Below are 23,244 nucleotides of genomic sequence, written 5' to 3'. Positions count from 1 at the left end.
AAGCACCAGTTTCTTTAAGAATGTATATTTTTAATTTTGTCACTTGTCCTCCAACTCTTAAGTTTGTGCCCTGCAACTATGTACTCTTGCCAGTCTTCCACTTGATTGAAGACCACTAGCTGGATTTGAAAATCCCATTTACTGTTGCCAGCATGCTAACTGTCATTGTCTTTTCAAATTATCTGTGGTATGATCCCAGCTATTCTCATTAAGGGTAATATATAATTATTGACCGTAGGATGGGTTAATTCAAGCACCAAAAAGGAAACTGGATAGGCTTAAAATGGTCTGCAAAGGCAGCTAGTCTAGTACTTACCTATGAAACTATGAAATTAAAACATGTTACAGTCAATGCAGCTCACTGGTTCTATGATCTACACCCATTTACCCACCTATTATTTCTGGTCAGAGTGCTGCCTGGCAATCAGAGCTTATCAGGCAAAATATTTGTGCACACAAACTTACAGACAAACATTTACTGCACTTAACAATTAATAACATCTCTTTTACAGTGCCTTCCTTAGAAACTTCACTTTAACTCAGTTATCCTACTGGTGGCCGAAGCTTGACCTCTTGAACTTCAACTGTCTGAGCTTCATCTTGCCAGTAATTGGTTTTCCTTCATATGTAATCACTGTCGGCAAGTTGTACAAGATGTCATCAGAGTTGGTATATATATATATATATATATATATATATATATATATATATATGTTTGGGGAGTGGGGGGTCTTTGCCCCCCCCCCCACCAAAACACTTAAAAAAAAAGTGTTTTTCATTAAGATGTTTTTGGCAAATGCTGTCCGGGATTCCAATCATTGGTGCATTCACTTTTGTCCTTTTTCACTTTTTGCCCTTTAAAACATATTTTCTATATTTTTGTTACCCTTGTAGTACAGGAACAACACTAGCAAGACATTAATCTGCTACAGTTGTCATGGGTTTATAGCCACAATAATCCCACCCCCAAATTAGATCCTTGGATGGGAAACAGAAACTTTACTCCTATACTACTAATGGACAGAGGCAACTCCTAAATGCTTTACCCCATACATGGGTCTTCAAATTATCGATGGTATGATCCCAGTTACTCTCATTAGGGGTAATATGTAATTATTCACCATGGCATAGGTAAGGCCAGTATAAAAGCAAATGGGATACGTTATTTCAAGCAAAAAGGGAAATTGGCTAGGCTTAAAAGTACTTGTCTATGAACCTATAAATACACAAAACAAAGCAGTAACACTGTCAAACTATTCATTTTAAATATCAGTTTGTAGTGCCTTTTAAAATTCCACATGCATGTTAACAAATGGAATCAACATTTCTCCTTCTAAAAAACTGAAGACTTCCAAATATTTGCTGAGTAACTGTCATCTAGCTTTGGTTTTATAACCTGAGCACTAATCCAGACCATCTTTTTTCGGAGAAGGTTCCCCTGCACCCTAGTGGCAGGAGTGTGCAGTTAGAACTTGTCTGATTGAAGACTGCTGGAATGGGGCTCAGTTTTTAGCTTTTTATTGGTTAATTGGTTAATTTCTTTAAATCAGTTTGTTCATTTGCTACTGTTATATATAAAAAAAACACTTTATGCATCGCCGCTTAGCTAGGGTTAAACTATTAAACTATTCTCGGAGCCTGCTCTTTACATTTTCCCTTAAAACTAGCCAGTTTTTTAGTTTTGGCACTCAAATCTGTTTCTTTGTTCTCAGCACTTGTTCAGTACTTGTTGTAAGCACTAAATAAGCTACACATTACTACAACATTCAACTTTCCTCACTTGTCTAGAGGAAAACAGTTTTAGCACTTAATAAATAAGCACCTATCCAGGCATGTCTAAGGGTCAGCTCCCGGTGTTTTCTTCTGTCTACCTGATGAATCTGGGCATCTTGGGGCAATGCAGCAATTGCCTCATGTACAAAGACAACCCTCTCCTCCTACCACCAAACACTACAACTTGTGAGAGATGCACTTATATAGCCAAACTGGAAGCAAAGCTCTCTTCACCCAAAACTGGACTAGACAGTCAAGAGGAGAAGGTAAACACTTGCACCTCACCACACTCATCACATAGTCCCTCAAAACCTACACCACCAAAACAGACATATAGAAACACAAAACACACACCTACATTCATGGAGGCTCTCAATAAAAATCTACTCAAGGAACAGAGACCTTCAAAACAGAAACGCAAGCAACCTCCACCCCCCAAAACAGCTCAAATGACACACAGCCCACAAACTCAGGGTGCCACTCAACCACAGCCCATAAAGCATAACAACGTACCCAGCACTCTAGTCATAGGTGACTCTATAGTCAGGCACACTAATGTTCCACTCACCAGGCTAAACAAGGAGAAAGTAACTGTCAACTGCCTGTCAGGTGCCAGGATCCACCATATAATGCATGCACTCAGGTCACTCCACAAGTACAAATATGACTGTCATTGTCCATGTTGCTGTGAATGACTTGAGATGTACCTCCCTGGACTCCATGAAAAGAGACATGGAGGAACTCTCTGATTTTGCAGCCCAGGCAGGTATGACCCTAGCCCTGAGTAGTATCCTGCCATCACCCAGAATGATACCACAGTACAAGGACAAAATGATTGACTTCAACAATTGGCTAAGCTTCTGATGTCATTCTAAGGGGATCCAGTACCTGTCTGCCTGGCATGACATGATCAACAAACCATGATGCTTTTCCAGAGATGGCCTGCACCTGTCGCTCTTGGGATTCTGGATACTGGCTAAGGCTCTTGCCACCCCTATAGCACCTTTTTTAGGCAAGGTTCAAATGACAAATTCACCACCGTAACAGGTACAAGCAAGCAAAATCTGAGGGTAATGCTACTCAATGCTAGAAGTCTAAACCTCAAAATGCATTCACTCGAGGCACTCCTTAAAATGGAGAACATCGATATCTGTGCAGTGACAGAGACCTGGTTCAAGGCTCCAGAGAGCACCCCTGAATTACCAGGCTATAATTCTTACCACACCTTTCGGCCACCTAACCCAGACCAAAACACTAAAGGTGGAGGCGTGTCCATATTCATTAAGGATTTCCACACCTCCAGGCTAGTTACTCAGCATAATGCATCTGAGATTATCCATGTGCAACTAAATCTGGGCTAGACAGCAATCCAAACTGTAACTTGCTACAGATCCTCAACCATGCCCCAGGATTCCCACTCCTCATTTCTTGATACACTGGAAAATATTAGGGAACAACCCAACACCCTCATAATGGGTGATTTCAACTACCTCACCATTAACTGGGAAAACTACTCATGTACCAACTCTTTTGCTCAACGTTTTCTGGAATTCATAATTTCCAATGCCTTGGATCAACTTATCCACACCCCCACCAGGGGCAGCAATATCCTAGACCTGGTCATTACCAACATGGGTGACTGGTGTTCCATACCAGAGGTCAATTTCTTGTTGGTCAGATCCGACCACAAGCTAATCACCCTAGACATCCACATCCTGCCCCCACCCCCCTTTAGGGAAACCACACCACCATAAAAAATTTCTCCAAAGCCAACTTCACGCTTCTTAAGACAGAAGTGGCAAACTTCACGACACCCATGTAGATGGACAATAGAGATATGACTGCTGAATCCTACACAAATGCACTTTATAAGCACTTACACGAGTGCATGGATTGTGCTATCCCTAACAGAACCAAGATGCTATCCTCCAAAAAAAAGGAAGCCAATCTGGTGGTCCCCTGCCATAAACAAACTCTACAACAGAAGAAAGAAACTGTTGCAAAAAAGAGTAAAATCCCATGATTGGAGGAACTCCCTGGTCAGCCTCAGTAAGAAGCTGAGATCCTTCATAAAATCCTCCAAAGCTAGTTATGAAGACAAAATCGCCACTGATTCTAAAGAAAACCACAAAGCATTCTATAGCTATGTCAAGAATCTCAATGGCAACACTCAGATCTACTCTGAGTTACAGTACAATGGCACTAAATATACAGAACCAACTGATATTGCCAATATCCTGGCAGATAGGTTCAGTGCTAACTTTACCCCTCTCTCACCCCCTAAAGGGCCCATCTCTATACTGGAATAATGCAAGGTTCCTGTAATCATGGCTGCACAGGTAAAAGCCACACTTTCCAAAACCAAGAACACAGCATCCATGGGACCTGACAACATCCCAGGCTGTGTTCTACATGAACTACAGAATGAACTGGCGCCCCACCTAAGCACCATTTTCAATCATAGCATCACCTCAGGCTTTGTGCCCACTGAATGGTGCACAGTGACAGTTATCCCACTCCACAAAGGGGGCGCCACCATGGACTCCGGGAACTACTGCCCCATTAGCCTAACGAGCCTGGTCTGCAAGGCCATGAACATATCATCATGAAACTTATAAAACAAAGACATTGGTAATCTCCAAACTCTGGACCCCACCCAGTTCGTGTTTGTAAAAGGCAGATCATGTCTCTTAAACCTGACAGACTTATTTGAAGCAGTCACCAAAGCTGTAGACAAGGGTAAGGTGGTTCACACAGCCTATCTAGATCTCCCCAAGGCGTTCAACATGACCCCCCACTCTGGAATTAAAGATAAACTCACTAAACTGGTATTAATCCCTATGTTACAAGATGGGTTCCCAACTGGCTCTCTGACAGAACCCACATTGTGAAATTAGCAGACTCCAAATCTAACTTCAGACCAGTGACAAGTGCAGTAACACAGGGTTCAGTCCTGGGTCCTCTCCTGTTTGGTATTGACTTTTCTGAAGTACAGGCTAACACAGAAGGTCTTTGGCTAATGAAGTTCGCAGATGACTGCAAATTAGGAGTCATAATCGATACTCCTAATGATGTGGACATCCTACAAAAGGGCCTCACTGAGACAGATGCCTGGTGTCAAAGCCATGGCCTCAAGCTCAATCCCAAAAAGTGCATTGTAATCTCCTTTGGTAAAATCTCTGTACCCATGAGCTATCACATAGGTGTCTACTTAACACCGAAAGTGTGATAAGAGACCTTGGGACACAGGTGGACAGTAGTCTCTCCCTTGATAATCACATCGCGACAGTAGTCAGGAAATCCTTCTATGTGGCACACCTCATCACAAAAGGTTTCTCTTCCAGGAAAAAATACATCATTGTTCCCCTCTACTCGTCACTTATTAGACCCATTATAGAGTACAACGCCCCTTTTGGTATGTACCTCACAAGACATCTACAACAACTGGAAAGGCAGCAGAAATACCTCACAAAGAGGATTACCAGCCTCAAATAGCTGCCCTGTGCAGACCGTCTCAAAAAACTCCAGCTTTACTCCCTCACATAGAGGCAATCTTTGCCTAACATACAAAGCTATGTCAAACCCAGAGCTGTTGGACATGCTCCACTTAAAGAAATCTCAATCCCTCCGAGCTACACACTCTAGGGACCTAAACATTGTCACTACAATAAACAGAACATGCTGGAGGGATAGATACCTGTCCCAGAGACTTCCCATACTCTGGAACAAACTACCTAGTTATATCAAACAAAGCTTCTCATTAGCAATCTTGAAGAAAAATCTTGATGATTGGATGGGAAATAGGAAATTCACCCTGGGGATCACCTCTGGGGCTTTGCTCAACAGGAGCAAAGGAAAATAATTTTCTTGGGTGGTGAAAGCCAGGGTACCTTTTTGGCTAGGCTTATACAGGCCCTAGGGCCAATAGCCTAGTACCTACCTATGAACCTATGAACCTATACTGTATAATATTGCCAACTATAGGTGATCACACTAGGTAGTGAGGAATAGTCACTGTTCTTAATCTATTCAAGAATCCTCCAGTGACTTTTCCTTCCTGTTTGGTGCATCTGTTTTCGTTTGTATTGTGTGAAACACCTAGCACTTTACTCAGCTCTTGTTTCCTGATATGTATTTCTGATGACAAACATAGACTGGTCGTTTATTTTGCAGTTTCATTTTCATTGTCACAGGTATAAGTCACAGCATCTTTAGAAAAAATTACCTGCCACATTTCTACAAAAGGGCAAATGAGACACATCCTTATATAAGTCATGCTATAGTATAGTTTACGCGGGATCAATAAACTGAGTTATATTGTTAGTCAGCAGGGATTGCTAGTAGATTCTAGACAGACTTTAGTCCCCATGAAAGTGCATTTTATCACAAATAATCACATTTGCTAAGACAACTGTAAATACCTAAATAGCCATGCAAGCAGTCATGTACCATTTAAGGAATTCAAAGTTCACTGCTTATTGATGGCATGATACAGTTGATTTTTTCAAGTAGCTCATAAGGAAATTATTTTCCATTGAATGGTTTGCTTGAGCCGTAGAGCTATATTGTTTTATTGTTTTAACAAATTTGGTGACCTGGCCTTTGTTGTTTTATTTTATTTTCCAGTGGAAGTCTGGGGCTAGTGGTGCTAAGAATATGGTGCAACTTTACTTAATGTCTCTTGTACTGTCATTGGTGAGGGCCAACATTCTGAAGATAGCATGTCAGAAGCATAAAATGGAAAAAAGAAATAACTACAAAGAATACTAAACAGTAAAGGGGCAGAAAGGACTGAATATGCAAAGCTTGGAAATGTGTTAATATATGTATAACTGTGTCTGTGTGTGTGTGTGTGTATGTGTGCGCACAGGTGCGTATGCGTGTGTGTCTGCACACACACACACACACACACACACACACACACACACACACACACACACACACACACACAAAACTGAGTAAACTGAGTTGCATTTATTTGTCCACACAACTTGCCCTACACTTTGCCTCCACATTTGTTTTGTGCAGTCCTAGTGTGCTGTGTTTTTCATGGTCTGTCATGCATACCATAGTCACCCATGTAATTTATTATCCCTTATGAGACAGGAAGATCCAGTACACTCCTTGTCTCTGCTGACATTGCAGCTGATAGCTGTGTATTTCGGTTTATGTTAAATGCATTTATCACTGCCTACATTGTGAACTCTGTTTTTGTGATTTAGGCAGTGCTGTTACTTCTGCTCAGGTGTATCATTCTGGTAGTGCCCACTGACAGCATCCATCCTTTGCTGCTTTATTCACTATGCAGTTTCTGCATTCATTTAGTAACAATTCAGTCTTCTTTAAAATTACAACTGCATTACCCATCTACCTCTTATAATACCTGCAGTACAGCACAACAGCAGTAGATGTACAAACATAGGAGGGGGTGGAGGAACACAGCACTGTGACATTCTCATTCATTGAGTTCAAGTCTTTTAATCAGAATTAGGGTTGTGTGCTCAGGGAAACTGATGCTAATGCACATGCAATTCACATCATCACTCTGCAGCCCTGTGGTGAGACCTCAGAAAGGGTAATGTGTACAGTGCTGGCAACCCTTAAAAGGGAAAGATGTTTGATAGGAAAAGCAGACCATAAGACTGATATAAGCGTCATATAGGGAATGAAATGGAAGAAGAATGGAGAATGACTTCATAAGCTTCTGCAACTGTCACTGCTGCATAGTGAACCATGATATAGGTATACAAAACTGAGATGACAGGATGCAATGTGTTTCAACTAAAGAGACAGGAGATAGCCACTAAATCTGAGTAATGACTTCTTTTTAGAAACAAACTAAATAATAAACTAAATTAAAAGTGGTTTATTTTCACAAGTACTGCCCTGAGGCCCCCCTCATTCATGGCCTAAAGTGTAAAACAATATTATAAGATAATCAGATGCAGATTAGATTTAGTACACTCTTGCATCACACCAGAGATTTAAACGGTAAATTCAAAACACAGTTTTTCATGCCGCTATTACTATAAAGTATTGGTATAATTCCCCCATTTTCGATACTGGTGCACACTCATGCAGACTTATGCACACAACTACATACTTTTTATACATTGCTATTTTACTTCATCCACTTTTTTTGTAATTTTGAGTGTTTTTTCTACTGATTTTCATTGTATAAACATTTTTGGGGGGTTGTAAACATGAAAACTGTCATGACAGGTATTTTTTTTCAACGCAAAGCACTGACATTTTTTCTGAGCTGTAAATAACTTAGTTTTTATGCACGCTAATTCATATGAATGGATGTTTATTAGACAGTAGTACGCAGATATATATATATATATATATATATATATATATATATATATATATATATATATAGTATTCTAATTAGATAATGTTTATGGTTAGATAGATATGTGTTTTTCTAGTAGCTTTTTTACTTATCTACCTATGTATATGAGTTTAGTTCTCGTCACAAACCTGATGAAGGCTTAATTGCATTAGTTAGCCAAAAGCAATTTTAATTAAAAGTCATTTTTTATATGTATGTTAAACTTTCCTTAATATCTGATCTTGGAATGAGGGTTGCAAATATATAGGTAGTGTTTCCTTAATTAGGATTTAGTTTGATCTAATCAGTAGTAGTATGTGGGGGGTGGGTACTTGCTGTTCTAAAATGCACTTTTATAGTCCTGTTTATATTGTTTGCCTGGAATAGGCTGGTTTAAAATTAAACAATACATATATTTTCACACCTACTTCTAAGTGTATAAAAACTGATATGTTTAACATTGTAACGTTTTTCTGATTTTGTGTTACTGAGGATCGCTTGCCTGTGACAAATAAAAGCTTGTTGATTTGGAATACTACCTGGGTTTCATGATTTTTGGAATTTACTGTGATTGAGCTCATGAATGAAGTTTTAAGACCACTAGTTTTTCTGTTTTTTTTTTGTTAAATATATACATATAGTACACAATTAAGTTGAAGTAGTACAAGTCATCTTCTGATGATTGCAAAAAGCAAAGTCTGAGAAGCTTTCACATAAAAGATGAAAGGTGATGGTGAATCTTATACTCTTGCAGCATCGGGCCTCACAACACCCCTGGGTGGGTGTTATTTCTATTACTGCTTGCTTAAAGCAGAGACCAGGAGTTGTTTTTCTTTGATGAGGGTGTCTGGGAGGTCACACTAACCTTTGCTGTGTAGATCTGGAAGTAAACTGGCTGAGTACCCATCCGCACATAGTAAGAGATTACATCAGTGATGAAGGGATCTGGTTGACCTGGTCTGTTGGTTGCAGACATCTATTGGAAAAGAAAAAGAAAACAAAAAATTATGTATGAAGTAACATCACTGGCAAAGCATGAGAATTGTAAAAATATCAGTGTGTTAGACTTAGTTTAATCATGTAAATACATTTTTACTAGGACACTACTAGTTATATTTTTATTAATTAATGCTACCTATTAAATGTACAAAATGCAACACACTGTTCCAGTGCGGAGATGTACGATCACAGCAAGAATTAGAAGTCATTTATCTAAATCTACACTCAGTGAACATGACTAACGTTTGATCTATGCACTGCCCAAATAACAGTATTAATGATGCCCAGTGCGTTCACATTCAATTGATTTATAAGTTGAAGAAGTCACACTCCATACTCATCCAGTTTGTCTGCTGTCTTCTATATTCTAATTCTTATATGCTCTTCCCACATCTGTTTTTCTTTGTTATTGACTGAGTTAATTTGCAGAATCAGGATGAGCAATGTCTTTTTCACAATTCACTGACATTTTGACATGATGCTGTCATTTGAGATTACAAGAGAATTTCTGAACTGAAGTTTCCTGATGGCTAAATATGTGGTTTGAAACTAGTTACCTCAACTTTAGTATCTATTATGTTGGAGATATGTGCTGCATGACAATATGTAATATTGTAAGCTGCACTCTGATTTGACACAAGCCACAATAAATGCTGAACCACTCAATGTATACATTCACATTTCAGTCCTTTTAATTTTTTGTACACCCACTGGGACAGTGGGTTACAATTACTTTTATATTCTTCTAATGAAAAAAAAAGGTTGGGATTAATTCTTTCGCCCAGTTATCTTACTGCAAACTTCAATAATACTGTAACATGAAACAAAAATATATTCATTTATCTAATTTAACTAAGCAGCCTCCTAACAATGGGATGTTGTTCTTAATTACACCACAAGTAATCTGGATTATGTAAGTAGATACAGATGCCACAGATCTGGTGTGGGGAGGGGCTATACATTTTTACAGTACAAAATACAAATGAAATATTTATAAATACAAAGAATAAAATATTATTTATTAATTAAAATAAAAAAAATATTATAGTAAGCATTTTCATCCTCCCGTGACTTAAACAGGCTGTGACATAAACCCAACAAATTACACATTTAAAGGGCTACTCCTGACATGTGAATAATCATGTGATTTTAACATAGCGCTGCAAGACTCTCCTCTTCAAAAATCCTTTAAAAGTTTCAGCATCATTTATGCTTTAACAATGACAGACATTTGATTTTACTTTCTCAATAATCTAATACCTCTTATAGGGCTTCATTTCCATGCAATGAATATATATTTTCTAAAATGGCAAATTTTGAACTCATTCTGTTTGCATACTATATTATGTTTATATAATGCATTTGTTTCATCATTAACTTTAATGACATATATATGCTCATCAATTCTTTTTGAGAGTTTTCTTGAGATTCTACCAGTATAAAATAACATGCATTTTTTAGTACGAGCCACATTAATAACATTTTGTGTTTTGCATTAAAAACAAGAGAAATATAATATTGCCCAACTCTTCTACTGGGCTTTTTCTCCAGAATAATCCATTGATAACCTGGATTCTGTAAGCACAAATGTGTGCTAGAGGGCCTGAATTAAGAATCAAATGCACTGCTGTTTTTTTAACACCTTTATTGAATTATTACTTGTGACATAGGCAAATTTATATTTATACAAAAGTAATCAAATTGTATTAACAAATTATTAAAATATTACACTTTACATATACTGCTACATATCATGTATCCTAAGCAACAATACATAAATTATTCAATTCCTGACTCTTTTTTAAACAAAAAACATCTTTATTAAACCATCACTTACAACATAAGCAATCATACATTTATATAAATGAAAACAAAACACACCAACACAATCCTATTTGGAAGCATTTTACATCACAAACCATACTGACACACTCCCAGTTGCAAACAATATAAGTCCATTTTCTCAGTTTTTATATTATCTTTTGTTTAGTCTCTTCCCACGTATCCTTAGCTGCTACATGAGAATCATTTTTAATCCACACTCCTAAATATTTCATTTTATCATGTCCCCCTAAATATGGACATTGCTGAACCAATTTGTGTGTGGGTACATAATTTACAGCTACTGCCTTTGTTTTAGTTTCATTAATTTTACATCCCAAAAAAGATTTGAAACCGTCTCAAAATGTTATTCCCAAATGTACCACTGTAACCTTGAGTTCTATGGCAAGCTTGGCTGTCAGACTGTCCATAGACAGACTATGTAATGAGCTGGTATATAGTTGTTCATTCATTTGTTTTCCTGTTTTTATTTGTATAACAAAAGAAGGTAAGAGGAAGGAGTATCATGGATACATTTAGAATGTATGAGTGAAAAAGGGGCTTCCATCAGACATGCCTCTCAACTGTCCAAAATGTCTCACAATGTCCAGATTTTTGCCTCGTATTTCATGGTGTGATCCTCATAAGATCTGTGGTTTTCTGGACAATTATTGTTTGTTACTAAATAATGACAGATATTTGAGATTCAGACATCATATCCTTAGGAACTGCATGCTACTCCAATACTTGTTATTCTCTGATTTTGGACCTTTGGTCCTTCTCTGATTTTGGACCTTTGGTCCTCCTCTGTTTTTGGCATTGTCCAGAATTTGCGTGCTGAGAATTTGAGAGGTATGCCAATAGGCAACATTTCAATAGATAAATATGCATTAAAAATTACGATTTTTTTTAATATTAATTAATTCATTAATTCTATGATTACCTGCTTAATTCAGTGGGGGAGCTGAAGCTTAGCTTAGCAAAAATAATAATTTTAAGTGTAATATAGTATAAGACATATAAAATAATATTCATATGACTATACAAAACACCAAATGAAATGTGTAAACTATTTATGATTAATTTTAAATTTTATTATTTTAATCTATGTGATCTAAAAGATTTACCAGAATTGTCACTTTTGTATATGTTTTCCAGTTCATTATAGATTCATAGGTTCATACGTTACTAGCCAGTATTAAAGGCCATTTGAAGAACACTGATGCCATGAAATATGGGTTAAAAGTTTGATTAGTTAACAAGTTATCTAGACCGTTTTTGAAATTAATCATATTATTTGAAAGTCTAATAGTGGACATCAATCTATTCCACATTTTTGGGATAATAGTAATATTAAATGGCAATAATTAATACCTAATAGTAATAGCAAGACATAAGTAACTGATGCCAAAATCATAGACTGAAACTAAATGCCAAAAAATGCATTATTGCATCATTTGGGAAGGTATTTACTCCAGGGAACTACCACATTGACAATATACCCCTAAAATTTGACACAGTTCTTCTGGATTTTGGAACTTATGTGGACAGTGTCTTAACTTCTGGAAAACATGTGTCCATTGTTATAAGAATGTAATTCTATATTGCACAGCTTATAAGCAAATTGCTTATGTCTAGATCAAGGGATGTCATTGCCCCCTTTTACACAGCCCTCACTAGGTAAGGTCAATGAATATAATGCTGCCTTTGGCATGTACCTGTTCAGACACATGAAATAAGTGGAATGCCCACAGAGATACCTTAATAAAAGGATACAAGACTAAACAATCTTACATGGACCAATTCAAAGCCCTGTCACTATACACAGTAACCTACAGACTGCTAAGAGGTGATCTATGTCTGGCATATAAGGCATCCTCTGACTCAATTCTGATGGATTTACTGCACATCAGCAAGTCTAGTGGAATCAGAAATACTTGGTTTAGGGATCTAAACCTCTTCTGCAACATCAGCAGAACAGTTTGGAGGTACAGGTATATCATGCAGAGGAAACAGCTGCTCTGGAACAGGTTCCGCATCTACTTAAAGTTCATTCTTGTCCATGTTAAACTGCAAATTGGATCTATGGAAACAGAAAATGTACCCCAGGACTGCTCCCTGTACTGCTAACAGACAGAGGCAGTGCCTAAACGCTTTATCCCATGCATCTCATTAGGGATACTATATCATTATCAGCTATGTGATGGGTAATGCCAATCTCTAACCCAATGGGATGGGGTAATTAGAGCAGAAAAAGGGAAACTGGCTAGGCTGAAAGTGGCCTGGAAGAGCAGCAAGCCACATACTTACCTACGAGTGTATAGACCCACTCCCCTTAGAAGAATGGTGCTTGGGTATAATAAACTGATGTGTCTGTGTTTAAATCTCAAAGTATTATTGCTTATGGTTAAATGAAGCATTAACTGTAAAAAATCATCATTGAATGCATAGATTGCTGACATTACTTTTACTCTAAATCATGTGTCATGGAATAAGTACAAATTTAATTTCCTACATCTCTCAGGGCAATCCAAGTCTCTAACACATGGAATACACTTGGTAAACTGGCTTTTTATGGACTCTAACCAACGCAATTGTCTGTCTGCATAAATGCAAAAGGTGTTATTGGACTCAGTCAAAGAGTGTATGTGAGACAAATAAAGTCAAATCAGACGACATTCATCCCAGACAGATAAAGATTTTAGCATTATACACAACGCATAGCCTTACTTTTGACAGAGGTAATGTGCTGATCAAAGGCACGATTATTATAGATAATAATGCCTAAATCTTTCAATTCCAACTACTTCCAAAAGTATACTATTAAGAAATATTGACTGCAAAGCATGACTTTGACTAAAGAACTGATAGACTTTACATATGAGAGAACTAAATGAAAGACCAAATTCATTAGCCCGCTTACTGAAGTCAGGTAACACTTTTTAATGCTACTTAAATTGTCACTTAATTGTATTAAACAATACCTTGCAATCAGCAGCATATTTATTCACCCAAAATGATTATTTTTAAAGTGTTGTAGAAAAATAATAATTTAAATAAAAAAGGTGTTTAATACCAATCCTTAAGGGAGACCTTGAAAGATCTCTTGATAGAAACACATTTTGAGCAATCAGGGAGCCTTGCAGGATCCAGTTAGTGAGGAATGGATTACATCTATACTAAGACATAACTTTTAAAATAGAAGAATTATAAAAGGTGTGGAAAGCTTTGGTAAGGTGCAAGTAAACTCCTCCAATAATTAGTCCAATATCCATGGCATACTAAGTTGATCATAAAACTTCATTAAAGTTAACTTACCTACAGTAAAGCCATGCTGCAAAAGGTCATGTGGAATACTAATAAAGGTAGGGTGAGTAATAGGGTGAGTAATAGTTAAGGCAGGATCAGTCAATGTTTAGTCATACATCTCTCAAAGCATATGCATATGATTGATCTGTAGTTATTAATATCAAATTTATTCACCTTTTTCAAAATCAGAATAACAGTATCATTTCCACATAGAATGAAAAGAACCCTTCCTCCATAAACCATTAAAAATAATAATCAACACATTTACCAGCTCAGATGAGATGCTACCAGTTAAAATACTGGGAATGTTATTGGGCCCCACTGAGGTCTTGTTACAGGTTCCATTTAAGGCATTATATATATATATATATATATATATATATATATATATATATATATATATATATATATGATTCCTTGAAAGAGTAGGGCAAGTTGCATTGTGAGTCAAGGCAGGAACCAAAACGTTAAATCTGTCTCTGCAAGAAGTATACACTCTGGTAACAAAATCAGAATTAAATAATGTAGCTATTTGATTTGGATCAGTAATACATCTGGGTTGATAATTAAAAATGGAAATTTGACTGATGGTATTTAAACAAGATTCAAAATATTTATAATAAAACTTAATATTACTATGATCATCACCTAATTTGAGTTCATAAACAAAATCACAGTGCAGTACAGACTTGAATTATTAGCCGATTTTATTTAAATTTCTTTTATTTCTTTTATGGGAGTGTTTCTTGCAGTATCAGATATTACTTCAGTCTTTCTTTTAAGTTTAAGTTAGCAGAGTGAGATTCAGAAGGTGGCACTTTACTCCAGTTAGTTGAAGAAACAGTTTGTTTTAGTGATTGAAAATTAGTAATACTGAAATCAAACTACTTAAAAGTGCTTGATTTCATACTGATGTTCACATTCCCCATCAGTGGTAAATATTTAACATTTTAAATTAAGTTATGAAAGTTAGTTGCAATAAGGTCCAAGATGTTGTTCTCTCTAACAAGTTCAGTAACCAGTTGCTTGAATCTATTCAGTAACAAAATGTTAATGAATATGGATTCTCTTCCACACTTGGAGATATAAGCTGTTCAGCTGATATGGGGATAATTTAGATCACCTAATGAAATGACCCTATTATATGACATAATATATTCAAGAAATGATAAACAGTCATCATACAAAGCACTGTCTAAACATGGGAAACTATATGTAGGTATTTGTCTAATGTTATTATTATTATTTATACGTCTATCCTTAATATCCACAGCCACGGTTTCCAAGTTCTTATTTATAACAATAAGTTCTAAAACTATAGAATATTTAATTAATAATAATGCTCTTCCCCAATTCCTTCTGTCGCGCATTCATATTTTATGAACCCTGGGAGTACAAGGGAAGAAGTATCACAGGATTCAGTAACAGCAACATCCGATAAATTTTCACTAGAAATTACTCCAAGTAATTCATTGATTTTTTTAAACATATCTTGACCATTACATAGATGGAAACTCAAAGAATTAAAATTGTCCGTTGTTACATATTGCAATGCTTGCTTTGGTGATAGGCCTTAAAAAGGATTTAGGATTGTGTAGGATATAAGGTAAAAACTTTTAGCTCCTAAAAAGCTAAAATGTAAAAGTTTCTTAGACAGTAATCTACAGTCTGACATAAATTCTTCCCAGAATGTCAACAGTTCAACCCTGTAGGTAGTACAGACTTGCCTTAATCAGTTTTTAAATTTTAATGCTTTAGTATAGCGATATTCATCTGAGTCTGTTTAGCTATTGAAAAAAAAAAAACCTGAACGGCTAAATACCAAATGTGAAACATCGAAAGGTAAAATTAGCGAACAACTACTTCAATGAAAATAAATTCATAGAATGGTCACAGTCAGCCAACATCACGAACACAACCAACCAAGATGAGGGGCTGCATCTCCCACACCCCCAACTATATATACCAACTCTGTGATCACACTACAGTGGGGAACAGGGCAAATTTAAAAGGTTTCTCTTCACTTACCTTATGCATCGCATTACTTCCTGACTGTTGGCCAGCTATGGCCATTTGATGAATTTATTTTTATAGAAGTAGTTGTTCACTAATTTCATCTTTCGATGTTTAATGTTTGGTGTTTGCCATTCGTGGTTTTTTGTTTTCGACAACCGAACAAGGACCCTAATCATCCCATCTAAAGGACTGTAGTATTTCAATAAGTATGACATGTACTTGGTTTATTTACAAAATTTGCAAAATGTTTAGTATTACATTAATAATTTGATTAAGAGTGGTTAGTCGAAATGCATTAGTGCTATACTGAAGGATAATGTGAGTATAACTAGATTCATTTTCAAAAAACCTGTATAGTAATTCTAGGCATTGGTTAATCTATGTCATAGCAATGAAAATACTGTGACCCTAAAGTTAGCTAAGTCACTTAGCATTCTTATGAAGGGCTTAAACAAAGAATCAGATAATATGAGAATATTATCACATTTAGGGCCTTTGTAATCCACTGACATTAAATCTTGGTTTTCACAAAATCATTTCAGTGTGACCGTCAGATGATATAAAACAATCTTTAATTGGTTGTTCAATTGTCAAAGTATTTAAAAATTCTTGGGGCAGGTTATCGTGTCCTCCCAATGCCCTTCTTTTAACATTCTTATCACAACTCTCTTTCTCTTGTTAATGCAGTTTTTTATCTGTTACTTTGGTATATGTAGCCTTAGAAACAGATCTTGAAGTCATAATGTTAGCATCATATTCCCTCAATGATTTATCCAACAAATTATACAGGCATTACCATTGTCACTGAATATATGCTGATTATGAAATCAAGTATTTTGTTATCACCAAGTTTCACTTTGTTAGCAATGATGATTTTTAGTAGTTACATCTACAGTAACGTCTTCATGAGTGGTAGCTGCTACAATGCTTGCATCAGTAGAATGGTTGAAGATCTTGAAGGTAGTAAGTGAAGAGTTAAGTGAATTATGTGTAATGACATCACTACTAGGCTCTACTTCCACATCATAGGTCAAGGGTGGTAGAATAGTCTGATCTACATGTGAAATAAGATCATGATGTGCTTTACCAGGCATTATAACATAATATCTCTTTAATATTTTATATTTTCAAACACACTTGCTATATTAGATGCTTTCCAGGGATGTGTAAAACACTTTAAAACAATATCTAATAATCCCTGCAATAAAGGAGCTATGGACTATGGTAGGATACCTCTGAGATAGCAGCCCTAAATAGCACCCTTGCAGGTTCAAATGTGAGAATTTCTCTATTCATTAACCATTACTTTCACAATATTAAGATATACTTAATTAAGTGTTGCAATTTTCCCCTTTTAAGAATGATTAATAAACATTTTCAAATTTGATTCCCCAAACCATTTGAAATATCCAAACTTTCATAAAAACACAACTAATAATCTCTTTAATCCATTTCTACATTTGGTAGATTTCGTAGCTTTAAAGCGGACCATAGAAACAGTGATAACTCAAATGTTATCCATAAGTATATGTATAACCCCCCCCCCCATTTATTTGTCCACAGAATCACTGGAAGCACCAGACTGTATAAAACACAGTTTTATTTAATAATGCATGTAAAACAAATATTTGTCCACTTGTTTTTGCAGTCCAAAATGGAAATAAAACAGTATCTTTCATTACTTTCCATCTACTATTTACAATGCACACAGCCCCTCCATGAAGCAAGCTGTGCTCTAGAAATCCCAGGTAGAGGCCTCATCCAGGCCCTGGCTCTAACTTTCTAGTCCAGGTGGTTCTTCTAAGTACACACATTTATTTTGTAATCCACATAAAAAAATATTTTCTCACGTGGCATTGGACTCTATAATAAAAACAAAATAAAATAATATATTTCCATACTTTCCAATAACTGTTTACAATTCATACAGTTGCTCTACTAAGCAAGTTTTAGGTCCAGGTCATAGTCCTCAACTGGACCCTAATTTTGCCTCTACTGCCCAGAGAATTTTTCCAAGTACACTCCTGAAGTTAGTCTCAACTAAGCTGTCGCACTCCACACCTCAAAGGTCTTCTTTTAGGTAAGTTCCTGCTTACATTTCTTAACCTCCATGTGACTTTCTGTCCTGTTGACATAAACTACATATTTTGCATAACCTAAACTTGCATTCACTGCCTAGTTAACTGGCTAAACATAATTTTCCTTACTAACACTGTAGGAACTTTTCATTTCCAAAGCACATTTAAAATTAAATACATCTTTTTCATACTCTCTGTGTCAAAATGTATATCTATCTATTTTATACAGATAGCCTGGCTTGTACCTGCGCAGTCCTAACAAAGATAAATGCTTTAAATTGAAGTTTTGCACTTTTATAAGATATTTAAGAGTATGGCTGCTGTTTTCACAAATCATTCATAGGTTCACAGGTATGTACTAGTTTAGCTGCCCCTGCAGGCCATTTTTAACCTACCAATTTCCCTTGTTGTGCTTGAAATGACCTGTCCCATTTGGTTATAGATTGGCCTTACCCATCCCATGGTCGATAACTATATATTACCCGCAATGACAATAACTGGGTCATACTATTTACAATTTGAGGGGACCCATGCATGAGGCAAATCATTTAGGAGCATTAGTATTAAGCGACAGTCCTGTAGTAAATCTTCTGTTTCCCATCCATATATCTAAGTTGTACTTGAGTATGAATATTATTTATAGCTTTTCTGCTCTTTATAATTGGAAAGCGCCCCACTTTTCACTGACCTTGCTGTTGGTTTCTCTGCATTGTAGTCATTTTATGTGTGTGTTTCTAGCTAATTTGGTTGATTGTCCAGTTTAAATTCACTTTGGGCTAACTCTTGTGTGGCTTTACATTAAGAGGGCCTTTCTAGTGAGACTAGAAGTTGGGCTGGTTTGTCTGAGCTGGGGATCACAAAGGAATACTGTAAGTGAGAGCACCTGATTGGTCAGAGAGCTATTTGCTTTGTTTAGTCAAGTTTCTCTGCCTCTATAAATCTGGCATGTTTGCATAGTTCTTCACTCATTTCTACAGACCTAATAAACACTTTGTTTGTATCCTAAGGGCATTGCCCCAGTGTGTGACAGGACCCCTTGTATCTAAGGACACTGGCTAACCTTGAAACATTAAAGAATTATTCTAGGGCAAACATCCTACTGCCTATTGATATCCAGGCAAAATTTCAAGCCCCCACCCAAAATCCTGAGAACACTGCTACCAATACAGACACATTCCCAGAAGCCCTGCATAGAGACAGCTCTATCTACCTGGATTAAGCACAAGATCAACTAAAAAAAAAACAAGCTGCCCCAGTGGAATTTCAGCATCAACAGGTTGTATAACAAAAGGAGGAATTAATGGCAAAAATTAAGAGATGCAATGCTCAGAAAGCTAAAAAAATACCTCATCAACCTAAAAAAGTAACTCAGGGGGATAATTAAGTCCTCTAAAGACAAATTTATGGCAAAATTACCCTCTCTTCCTAAGACAATCACAAAATGTTCTTCAGCTATGCCCATAACCTTAAAGGCATGTACCAAATTAATTGTAAATGGTGCCACTTATATGGAGCCAGAATGTATAGCAAACGCCCTGGCTGACAATTTTACTCCCATCCTCCCCACCAGATGCCCCTCAGGAAATACCCACATCTATGACTCCTGAAATTATCATTAAACAGCAGATGCTCATGGTGCTCTGAAAGGCTAAGAACACTGAATGGTCCTAATAATATCCCAGGATGTCTCCTTAATAGTATGAAACTTGAACTATCAGAATCACTAGAAACACTATTTAGCCACAGCCTCCAAACAGGCTTTGTGCAAAATGAATAGAGGATTGCAACAGTTATCCCACTACTCAAAGGAGGGCCATCCATGGACCCTGGGAATTATCTACTCATAATCCTGACAAGCCTGATATGCAAAGTTGTGGAGTGTATAATTGTGGATATCCTAAATAAAAACATAGGAGACCAACAAACACTGGACCCAAATCAGTTTGGATTTGTCAAGGGCAGGTCTTGCCTACTCAACCTGATGGACTTGGTCAAGACATTTGATGCAATACTCCAATTGGGCATTGTAGAAAAGCTCACTAAACTAGGTATAAACCCACTGAATCACTCTCTGGATAAATTGCTGTCTTACAGACAGGACCCAAGAAGTCAGAATAGTAGAGTTTCCCTTAACAAAAAGACTGGTTACTAGTGGGGTGCCTCAGGGCTCAGTGCAGCTGCTGCTCCTGTTTGGCATCTACGTCTCTGTGGTCAGGACTAACATCAAGGGCCTCAAAGTTTACAGATGGCTGCAAACTGAATGCAGTCACTGAATCCCCCCAAGACACAAATATCCTCCAAGAAGGCCTGACACAGACTAATAACTCCTGGCAGAGTCATGGCCTAAACCTCAATGCCAAAAAGTGGATTAAGGTATCTTTCAGAAAGATGGCCATCCAAGCAGGCTACTACATTGACAATACACCCCTAAGAGTAGATTCAGGGATTTGGGAGCAGATGTAGACAATGACTTGGCATTTGACCACCATGTGTCTACTGTAGTGAGGAAATCATTCTAGGTTGCACAACTTATTAGCAGGGGTATGTCATTTAGATCCAAACATGTCAATGTTCCATTGTACACTGCTCTCATAAGACCAATCTTTGAGTGCAATGCACTTTACTGGGGATACCTGTATAGGCATATGCAGGAACTGGAGTGTCCTCAGAGATTCCTGACAAAAAGAATACATGGTACAGAAAATAATTCCTTTGCAGATCACCTCAAACGCATGTACTTATATTTGGTCTCCTACAGGCTGCTGAGAGGTAATATATGCCAGACCTACAAAGCATCCAATGCTCCAGTAGTAATGGGCGTGTTGCACATCCATAAAACAAATAATATTAGGAGCGCCATATCCAGGGACCTAAACCTTGTCTGCACATAAATAGAACATGCTGGTGGAACAGGTCTGTGTCTCAGAGGCTCTTCCTTCTCTTGTACAGGGTTTCCATCCATGTGAAGGAGAGTTCATCCCTGCAGTTATTCAAGCAAAACTTTGATTAGTGGGATGGGGAACCATTAAAATATCTGGTTAGTCACCTATATCTCTATTAGAGATAGGAAGCAAATTTTACTGGAAAGCATGGCTAGGATTAAAAAAGGCCCTTTGGATCAATAGCCTAGTATTCTACTATGATACTATTATGATAATACTTTGTACAGTGAATGATAATTAATATTGCAAATAAAAAAATCTACACACTAATTGGAAAGAGTAATCAACATGCGTGCTGTAAATCCAGCACTACTCAAAGGAGCAAGTCTGAACAGCTGTAAATTACTACCAAATCATTAACTCCAGTACAAGGCTAGGTAATAATAAAAGCAAAGAAAGCCTCCTAGACTGGACCCTAATAAACAACGACAATACATTATATCAAGCAGGTGTCCTACCAGACAACATCAGTGACCACCAGCCCACCTTCCTACTAAAACTAAAATCTCACACCAACTCCGAACCTCCAACCTGGACCATTAGAAACAAAAGAAACTTTGACATAACAAAATTCAAACTTGAACTACAATGCCAAAATTGGAATCTTCTAAAGACCTTCCCATTAGACGAAGCAGTTGAGCTAATTAACATTAACTTCCTAAACATCTTAAACACCCATGCCCCTCCTCACCAAGCAAGCAAAAAATTAAAATAGGCCCCTGGATCACAAGTACCACTAAAACCATGATAGCCCACAGAAACAGAGCATGGCATCAGTGGAGAGCCAGTAAAACCATAGCAACCAAACAAGAATTCCAAAAACTCAGCAACAAAACAAAAAAACAAATTCTACTAGACAGCAGGAACTATTTACTCAATTTGCAAAATAGACACCAAAACAACCCCCAAAAACTCTGGGCAGGACTAAATACATTACTCCACTCCGGCAGATCAAGTACCCCAACACCAGCCACTGTAAAGGATAGTACTGACATTCCAGAAGCCTTTAATAGATTTTTCATAGAAACCATTTCAAAACTTGTTCATCAACAACCCACAACAACTACTACCAGCAACTCCAAGCCTGCTACCAATATCAGTTCCACCTTTCAATTCAAACCCATTCCCACAGATTATATAAAAAGATTATTAGGTAAACTCAAACCAACTATCCTAGCTGCCAAAATTCCAGCCAAATACCTTCAAATAGCTGCCAATGAGATAGCCTATCCAATATCAATACTCCTGAACAGATCAATAATAGAAAGCAAGATTCCAACAGTCTGGAAAATAGCATATGTCACCCCACTACACAAAGATGGGACCTGTACAGATCTTACCAACTATCACCCTAATGCCATATTATCCCCACTTGCCAAAATATTAGAAAAATGTATTCATCAGCAACTTATGCAATACCTACTTAAAAAACAACTTCTCACTCCTACCCAACACGGATTTAGACCAGCCCACAGTACAACAACTAACATCAGCCATATTTCTAGACCTATCAAAAGCCTTTGACATGGTCAACCATCCCAAACTTCTGGAGTCCCTCTCTGACCATGGACTAGCCATTAACTCACTAGCCTGGTTTCAAAATTACCTAATAGGTAGACAGCAAACAGCCAGGTGGGATAACAAACTGCTTCTCCCTATTACAACTGGAGTCCCACAAGGATCAATTTTAGGCCCACTATTATTTTCCATATTCATTATTGATCTCAACGGAATCACTTAAGAGGCAACGGTCATACAATATGCTGATGAGTCAACACTAGTCTGCTCAGCCACCAACCCCCTCACACTCCTTTTCACTACCCAACAAGTCTTCAAAACCACTGAAGCTTGGTTTCTCAGTAAAAACCTGTTACTGAACCCCAAAAAGACCAAATTATTAATTTTCAAAGCAAATCCAACTTAGACACGGATTCTTTCAGTGTTACGTCTAGTGATGGTACCATTATCT

The 23,244-nt window shown here is 37.1% G+C and overlaps 1 protein-coding gene across 1 annotated transcript in view; it reads right to left on the bottom strand.

Annotated features, from left to right (window-relative positions):
* Positions 1-23,244, bottom strand: part of PIK3R6 (phosphoinositide-3-kinase regulatory subunit 6) — a 738,015-nt gene that overhangs the window by 87,350 nt on the left and 627,421 nt on the right. The window contains exon 14 of the mRNA XM_044085023.1: positions 8,976-9,086. Within this exon, the coding sequence (XP_043940958.1) occupies positions 8,976-9,086 (111 nt within the window). The remainder of the gene's footprint in view (positions 1-8,975; positions 9,087-23,244) is intronic.

This window comes from Protopterus annectens, chromosome 10.part0 (assembly GCF_019279795.1).
Source record: "Protopterus annectens isolate FY-2018-M chromosome 10.part0, PAN1.0, whole genome shotgun sequence".
NCBI classification, from domain to species: Eukaryota; Metazoa; Chordata; order Ceratodontiformes; family Protopteridae; genus Protopterus; species Protopterus annectens.
Note: the sequence above shows the minus strand (reverse complement) of the source record. Positions and strands in the feature narration are given on the sequence as shown.